This window comes from Erpetoichthys calabaricus, chromosome 4, assembly GCF_900747795.2.
Source record: "Erpetoichthys calabaricus chromosome 4, fErpCal1.3, whole genome shotgun sequence".
Classification (NCBI taxonomy): domain Eukaryota; kingdom Metazoa; phylum Chordata; class Cladistia; order Polypteriformes; family Polypteridae; genus Erpetoichthys; species Erpetoichthys calabaricus.
In genome coordinates, this window is record NC_041397.2 from 26,475,284 (window position 1) to 26,484,263 (window position 8,980).

Sequence of the window (8,980 nt, forward strand, 5' to 3'; positions counted from 1 at the left end):
ACATAGAATATCATATATGAAATTGAAAAAAAATATTTTCTCACAACAAATTTGTCAGCTTTCAAACATAATTGTGAACTATATTCTAAGTTTTGCAGTATTTCACATACTGTAATTTCATAGCACCAATAACAACTTCTGCGACACAATGCTATCCCTCCCAATCCATCCATTCATTTTGTAAATCCACTTCATCCGATGGGTCACAGGGTAGCTGGAGCCTATTCCAGTAAGCATCAGGTGCAAGGCAGGAACAATCCATGGATGGGTCATCAGTTCATCACAGGGTGATCATACACACACACATACATATCTGAGGCGAAATTTTAGCATCACCATTTACACTAACCTGTACGTCTTTCAACTGTGGGAGGAAACCCAGATGGCCACAGGGAGAACATGCAAACTTCACATGGAGAGGACTGGGATGTGAACAAAGCAGCACTACCACTGTACTACCATGCCACACTCCCTTCCATTTCATTAATTCTTATTGAATATATCACTTACCAACAATCTTTTTAAAATAAAATATGTTCCTTGGCAAGATCTTATAAGTTTATGTAGCTGTAATGCTCAGAAAACAAACATTTAATTTCCTTACAACATGATGGTTACCTATAATTACACACCCTGTACAATCAGCTTTAATGTTTAAAATTATCAGTTTATTTAAAAATGTTCAAATTATGTTTTTTTAACAGATGATGTCAGGAATGCTAAGAGCAAGGGGAATACATGTGCAAAGGGACAGACTTCGACACACATTGGCTAGACTTGACCCAGTTGGCACTGCTCAGAGATGGTCACAAACTGTTCAAAGAAGGTCATACCATGCCGTCTCACCTAACAGTATATGGCACATTGACAGTCACATGAAGCTTATAAGGTAAAAGACCTGTAAGATTTATTTCTTAATTTAATGAATATCACTTTCAGCTTCATTATTGTCTTAAGTGGACCAAATTAATATGTGACACTTTTTAGTTTATACAGCTATATTTTTTGCATAAAATAACTGATATTATTTTTTTAAGCAATAGAAAATAGAATAGGTAATTATGTGTAATTCTAAACATTTTCATTATCCAGAAAACAGTTTTCATATCTGTATGTATAAACATGTATATTATTTGTGTTTTCCTTCTGGAACCTAATCTATAATTCAATTTTTTCACTAAACTGCACATGTGCTTAACATTTTTTCTTTTGATGGATAGGTGGGGCTTTGTTGTACATGGTGCTATCGATGGCTTTTCCCGTCTAATACCTTATTTAAGTTGTGCTACAAATAATTCTTCATCCACGGTGCTACAGACTTTCTGCAGGGGTGCTCTACAGTATGGATTACCATTAAGAGTGAGGTCTGACCAAGGCACAGAAAATGTTCAGGTAGCACTGCTTATGAATGCCATCAGAGGATTACACCGTGGCAGCCATATAACTGGACTTTCTGTCCACAACCAGAGAATTGAAAGGCTATGGAGAGATGTATTTCAACAGGTTCTCTTCCCCATCTACAAAGAATTTTATGAAATGGAAGATAATGGAATACTTGAAGAAGGCAACAGTTTACACAAAGGATGTCTACAATATGTTTACTACTCAACAATTAATCAAAGATTGGAAATGTTCAGAGAAGGCTGGAATAAACATAGAATTAGAACTGAACACAACAGAACACCGGAACAAATATGGTTTGATAGCTTGTCCACTATATCTCACCAAACAAGTCTGTCTGACATGAATACACAACAGTTTAGAGAGAGTTTAATAGAACATTTACAAAGAATAGGTGCATCATTTTCAGATGATGCATATATGGAGTCTCAGGAGACATTCAACCCACTTGAAATGTCTGTCCAAAATCTACAGATACTACAAGATGCTATTCAGCTAGAAACAAATTTAAAAGATAAATATGCATGTTGTGTTCAAAAGGCCAATGAGCTATTAACAGATACCCAAACATAGTGTCCACTCCATTTTGCATGTAGTATTAAAAAATTGTTCATGAGTACATTGGCAAGGTCCAGCATCGACAGTAATGCATACTACATGGTAAACAGCGTGTTATAACCAACCAAAATTCATTTTTACTTTATTGTAAAATGGTCTTACAGTTATTTATGGTAATGATTGTTGTGTGCAAAACTGAATTCTGTAAACTTTGACAATAAAAAAGACATGATTAAGCATTAAGTTGTACATTTATTTTACAGTATTATTCATTTAACAAATGCCATACATTTTTGTTTTAATAATTTTTAAAAAGAAAAATAAACTCTCTCTCTTTTTACTGTTTCATTCACGATTAAAACAAATTACTGAGTATTACATGCCTTGACATGTGACACATAATTCACCAACTCAAAACATTTGAAGAAAATTATACATTTTTTAATGAAGTTGAATAAACATAGATGTACAATTTGTTTGTACATAAACTACACCTTATTTGAATTAATTAAACAACTTATTTTAAATCAACAACTTGTACTGAAAACAATATATATTCACATATTATCATTAACAGCCAGTATTTTAAATGACAATATCAGAAACATTTAAATGGTGAAAGTAAACAGGATTACAAATATTAACTGAGAAAATGTTACTAAATATATGAAATATGCATGAAAATATCAACTATACCCAAATGAATTAGCTCTCATTCAAAAATACATATTATCTGTTGTGTCAACCTGAACTTCAGTTACTCAGTAAAAAAGATATCTAAAAGTTTCATTCAAAGACATTTCAAGTGTTATTTTTGTTTTGCAATTTCATAATATGGTCATTCCAAATGCATACTCAGAATTAAGTATAGTTTTAAATTCTCTTTTAAATTCTTGAACTGATGTATAGCCAACTGGAATTTCCAAAGTGTTGCTGCAAGTATGTGCAATGGGTCGTCGCAAGCTACCGCATAACCGGTTGAACGTAATATTGATTTCAGTAGGCTGTAAAGGTGAACCTGTGACAAAATGCAAAAATTTGGACAGTTCATCAGGATCTATTGACTTAATGAAATCACACAAATAATAATATGCAACTTCTTCCTCTGGCCTGAGATCTGTTTCTGTTTTAAAGCATGTCAAAACACGTTCTGTAGTTGGCATTTCTTGCCAATATAGGTAGGAAATTGAGTCAATATCTAACTGTGACCAAAAAACTGTGAAATGGGAATCTGGAATTGACTGTCTTATAAAATTATTGAGGAACCCTGGTTTAATTATTAGTTCATTCTGTGCAATAAGAATGATCTGATCCTTAAGATTTATAGGTGTTGGGATACTATGCATACCATTTACAGAAAAAAATGTTAAGAGCTCTTGTTTTTCAAAGTCTCTTAATGTTTCAAAGTGGTTAATTGCTTTTTTTAGGAGGATCCTTTCTGAAGCAGTTACATGAAGCAGAAAGTCATCTATAAGAATGTTATTGTGAATGGTGGAGGTATTAAATACAATAGAAAGCAATGTTGACCTACAGAATCTTGGAGGTATACATCTGTTCAGCTGACACATATGAGACAATACTCTTCCCACAACTGTAAAGATTTCTTGTGCTTTATGATAATGATAGAGAGGTATACAAGGTACAAGAGCATCCTCACCTTTAAACCACTCAGTGAAGGCACAGTTCCAAAAGCAAGAAAAAAGATCTTTGGTTAATCCGCCAAAATCATGCCCTTCTTCTCCAATAAAATGTACTTGAAGCTTTTTGTTGAGGAGTTCTGTTGTTCCATAAATTCGCTGCATGTCATTCAATATTATTTCCCTGTTTATTTTGATAATGATTTCTTCCTCTATTAATCCTTCAAGCTCCGAAAAACCTCATAAAATACAACATGTTTTTATCAAGAAAGTGAAAAAAATAAACTGTGGAATATATACAGTAGTATGAAATGTAAGGGGCTAATCAAAACGTGAGAGCAACAGAAATTTCTGAGTCTATAAGAGGGACATAAAAAGAGGAATGTCTGGATGGAAAATACAAACGTGAGTCTTAAGAGAAAGTGTTGGAGCATGAGTAAGGACCATTAAACATCACAATTTCGTGAAGGGTTGTTTTTACCAAATTTGAGGCTTAATTGATTGTTGACTGTAATTTCTTGAAATCAAAGAGATGCATTTCCTTTTCTAAAAATGTAATCCAATGTACAGTACTCAATTTGTAAATTATAATGGTTTTGGTTAGATTTATGCATGAAAGTGACTGAATTACCCTGAGTAAAACTTACTTCTGTCAAGATGGAATCGTTTTTCTTCCAGTTGAGATACTTTAATCTGAACCTAACAGAAACAAAATAAAAATATTAATGATAAAATATGTAAGGATAACAAAACAAGTTCACAAGCACACACCTCATTTTCCAGAGTCCTTCCTGTTTCTCAATACATTCACACATATTTCTCCTTTCCTCCTATCACGTAATTTGCCCTTAATTTTGAATGTTTAAAACATTAAATATTTACCGTGGGAGTATCAGCATTTATATAAGCAAAAGGAGATTCTGGAGGACTTGGTACATTTGCCTCTTCATGCAGTCTGGATAATCGCAACTGCAAAAGCAAGTGATTGGAAAATGTTAATTTATTTATTGATTAATTAACTTTACTTTAGAAAATCAATAATGTTTCATTTTAAGTTTAAATAAAACTCATTGAAGATAAAATACATGCATCAGTAAGAGTCCATAAAAATTATACACTTAATATATGTTTAAAATGAAATTTACCTCTGATGTGCTGTTTTCATATTCTGCACTTCCAAGAAAGTTCTCAATATCACCAATCAAAATCTATAAAATGAACGACAGAAGAGCATATGATGAGCATAAAAACACTATTGAGCTAAGTTTAAGTGATGTACAGAACACATAAGTGACCAGATAAATCTGGCCTAAGCAAAATTGACAAAATATATTTACAGCAATTTGGTTAATTATAGGTAAAATATCAAATAAAAACACTGAAATAAACTAGTGCCCTATTCAGAGTTTTATATCTTGATCCACTGCTTCTCGGATAGGCTGTATGGCTCCACCACTACAATAAGTATTAAGCAGGTGTGTCTGCATTTCAACTGATTAAGTTTTAAGAAAAACTTGAAAAAACGTAGGTGTTCTAAAACTTTTGGCCAAAGTGTGTACATATATATATATATATACATACACACACTGTGTACAGCTATGAACAGTATATAATGCATGTATATTAACACTATTACTGTATTTTATGCTTCAGAACGAAGTTAAAGCATTATTTATCATGTCACATAGCCAGAGCCTATCCCAGCAGTAATGAAAACAATGCAGAAAATAGACCTAGATGAGATGCCAGTCCATTACAGAAACACTTACTCAGGCATTCTAATACAAAACCAGTTTGACTGATTGATTTAACAGACTGTCTATAGACTGTGAGAGGAACCATGCATCCACACAGGGAACTAACAATGTATGTAGGCAATGCAACTTGCCATGACTAAATAATTTAAATTAATGTAACAGATCTCTTTAAAGACTGAAGAACAGTGTGGTGCAGAGGTTTGTGTGCTTCCTCAACACTGGGCTCAAAAGCCCATTATGGGACCTGCCCATATTGTTTATATTTACATTTTTTCAATAAGCTCCTGTTTCCTTTGACATCTCAAGTGCCTCATTTTTAGTTTTATCAGAAACTCTAAATTGGATTGGTATTGGTGACTATGGGAGTGTCTGATTGGCATACTGATTAGGGTTTGCTCTCTTCTTTTACCTCATGCTGCCATCAGCAGTTTCAAAAAATGGATAGATTAATGTAGTAAAGAATTTTACCAAATTACATACCTGGCTATCTACTTCTGCTTGAGGTTCTCTTGTGTTTTCCAGCCTATCTACATGTGGCTCCTGTGACAATGTTGCCTGCGCTCCCTATTAAATAAATCAGGTAAAGCAATAATCTATAAAACTGAATAAATAATTACAAAAAAAAAATAGTAATTTTTAACACTAAAATATCAATGTTATTTCTTTTATAAAGGATTTATCTTTATACTGAATATAATCAATAGTGGTGTCCTTAATAAGTAATGAACCTTATTTACTAACATTTAATATAATGGTTTTAAAATAACAAACAATACGAAATAAATACCTGATAACTTGTTTCTGCATGCACTTGACCTGGAATTTCTGGTCTAAATTCTGATTCTTCTTGTGCCGTGTGTATCTGCTCCATCTTGAAAAGGAAATGTAGAAAGGAATGTGGTGTTTAAATATACAGTAATACATAAAAACAAATGTGTGGATTCAGTGCAATGAAGCACAACTGCACAATATACTTTATAAATGCTCACTTAAGATTTTGCAGAATGACAGGTTCTTCTTTCTTCAGAGAGAGTATCATATTAATCAATGCACAATTTAACATATTATAAAAATTAGTGAGATTTCTACCTGAATCGGTAGTGGTATGTCACGGTGAGGAATTATGAATATTTTGCCTTTCCCAATTTTTTTCTGTAATTGAGCAGCAGTTTCAGTTTGCAAGCTATGCAAACGTCTCCCTTTCTCGGCTTTGGCAAAACTAAATCCTGTTAAGTGTAAAGGAACATTTGGGTAGCTTTCAATAATAAACTTCTCTAACTGGGGAATTGTCTAGTTCCTATTAATGGATGATTTGCTTCCATATCTGTCTTGAGTCCCAGGCTGCTCATGTTTTGGAGGACCTGAAATCAGAGAAATAATTATTGTACAAGTATGTAATGAAATTCCATAAATGATCTGCATACTGGATGAATACATAATTTAGTGCAATAATTTAAAACTGCTATGAAAACTGCATTGTGATGTCCTATTATGCACTGCTTACAAAACAACTAATTTTACTCAACTGGAAAAATCCTAATCAAATCTCATTAGGAAGATGATGCTCTATATTACCTAAAATTGGAAAATCTTAGTTTGATAACAAGAATTTCCTTTCCTTTCAGTGTTTTTTCAGTGTGCCTCCATATTCAATTAACACACATCAGACATTTTCTGCATGGCCAGATCTATACACACATACACTGACACACATACAAACATACATACATATATATATATACTTGTATATACAAGATATATTTGCTCAACATTAGCTTTACAGAGATATGCAAATATGTAAGAAGTTAAAAGTAAGAGTTTATGGGAGGGGGTAGGAACAAATCCGCATTTGAAAGCAACTAGGTTGTCTAAAGAAATTACTTAAATGACGAGTACAAACCTAAGCCATTTCTTGTAAGACGTGAAAGTTCTGAGGGAGGTGGAACATACTCTTCATTGTGTTTCTGGAGAAGGAAAAAATTAAGTTTCCATATATCGCATTTTGATCTTCCTTTTTTTCTTGTTGTAGTATCTGGAGAAAACAAAAATTGAAATAAATGTAATCTGTGAAGTATCTTTCTAGGAAAATAAGTAATACTCTCGTACCTATCTGGAAATATATATTCTCTAACTGCAATTATTACTATTTAAATAGGACTGGCATCCACACGTTGTACACGATTTATAGTTTAATTTAGAGTTTTTTTGTGCATATGTGTTCAAGATTATGCTTCAACACAAGTCCTGTAGCATTGCAATAACAATAATGATGTACAGTATATGATTTCTGAACAGTCTTTTGATAGTTGCTGCAGTGATATGTGAAAGAAAAAAGAAAGTCAGACTTTACTTCAGAGTGATTATATTCTACAACAAGCATTATCTCAAGATATTACTGAATATACAGGAAATGTATTATTGCTTCTAATTTATGAAGTATTAGCATGTGTCATTAGAAAAAAATATTTATTTTAAACTAGGTAAAAGAAAAAAACATAATGAAAAAACGGAAAGAAGGAAAAAAAAAATATATATATGTTACTTCTGGTTTTACAGCCTTCACTCATAAACGTTTCTTTAAATGTAAAAAATACATGACTTATAATGTTGTTGACTAACTTTTGTTAGAAGTTATCATGGGTTACAAATCAATAAAACAGTCAGCTTTGTCAAGGAAAAGTAAACGGGTGAACTTTTTAATGACCTTCGCCATAGGTGTCCATTTAAGCGCAAGTAAGGAACTTTGCCAGTTGAACACGTTTTCTTTTCTCTCTCCGAATATTCTCCTAACAGTGGATGAATGTTCGTTAGGTTTATTAATCAAAACTAGTGAAAACATTTTATCAAGGTATACGACCAGCGCTGTATAGGTGGGAGTAACCTGCATGTATTTAAAAATACTAAAATAATACAAACCCCCTGATAAAGGTGGTCTCCGTGCACTTCTTCTAAATAAAGCTCTAGTTTGTCTCACACAAGAAGCTGCAAAGTCATCTGCTTCTGCTGCTTCTTCAGCTTCTCGAACACACGACATGGCCCGGGTTAAAACACCCTGTAACTGTTCTCTTTCCGCTGACATCAGGTTAAATAATCACTGGTACAATTTTCTTTTGAAAGCAGAACATAAAACACATAATACATAATAACTGGTTTCACTTCATAACATAAACAAGGTAAAAGATTTAAAACAGTTAATATTTGTCTTAACTGGGCATATGCTTCATATGTCAAATAAGCAATGGAAGAAATCAGCGCATTGCACGAGTAAATTACAGAAAAACTATCACAAGAAAGGAGATTTAATGGTACTTTTTGTTGCTATTGATTAATAGTGTAACCTTCAAAAATATGTCTTACCGTTCGAGTTGCGGCCTTATGAAGCAATGTTTCAAGCTGCTTCATATGTACATTTATGTTTCGATTAAAACGTAACAAATTTTTTGGTATTAGACGCGCACCCAATTGTAAAAGATTACCTTGTACTTTATGATGATCCCGTAATTACAAACTTATGGCTTTGTACGATCAATAATATAAACGTGGGTTTCCTTTTCTGAACAGAATACTGCAGCAATCACGATCAACGACAACTTGTGTAAATTTTCTTTTTACATTTTGTAATGCCAA

The 8,980-nt window shown here is 32.8% G+C and overlaps 1 protein-coding gene and 2 long non-coding RNA genes across 3 annotated transcripts; 1 reads left to right on the forward strand and 2 right to left on the reverse strand.

Moving 5' to 3' along the window:
• Positions 1 to 761: 761 nt before the first annotated feature.
• On the forward strand, positions 762 to 2,078 carry LOC127527462 (uncharacterized). The gene is made up of 2 exons (XM_051926375.1): positions 762 to 889; positions 1,221 to 2,078. Exons 1-2 carry the CDS (start codon positions 876 to 878, stop codon positions 1,972 to 1,974), a joined length of 768 nt encoding a protein of 255 aa, XP_051782335.1. The 5' UTR covers positions 762 to 875; the 3' UTR covers positions 1,975 to 2,078.
• A 3,755-nt stretch (positions 2,079 to 5,833) lies between these two features.
• Positions 5,834 to 6,628, reverse strand: LOC127527473 (uncharacterized). The gene is made up of 3 exons (XR_007934775.1): positions 6,443 to 6,628; positions 6,141 to 6,224; positions 5,834 to 5,917 (listed from the first exon to the last, which is right to left on the reverse strand). It is a non-coding gene; the product is annotated as an uncharacterized LOC127527473 (long non-coding RNA).
• A 22-nt stretch (positions 6,629 to 6,650) lies between these two features.
• LOC127527474 (uncharacterized) lies at positions 6,651 to 8,678 on the reverse strand. The gene is made up of 3 exons (XR_007934776.1): positions 8,270 to 8,678; positions 7,254 to 7,385; positions 6,651 to 6,714 (listed from the first exon to the last, which is right to left on the reverse strand). It is a non-coding gene; the product is annotated as an uncharacterized LOC127527474 (long non-coding RNA).
• Between the last annotated feature and the right edge of the window lie 302 nt (positions 8,679 to 8,980).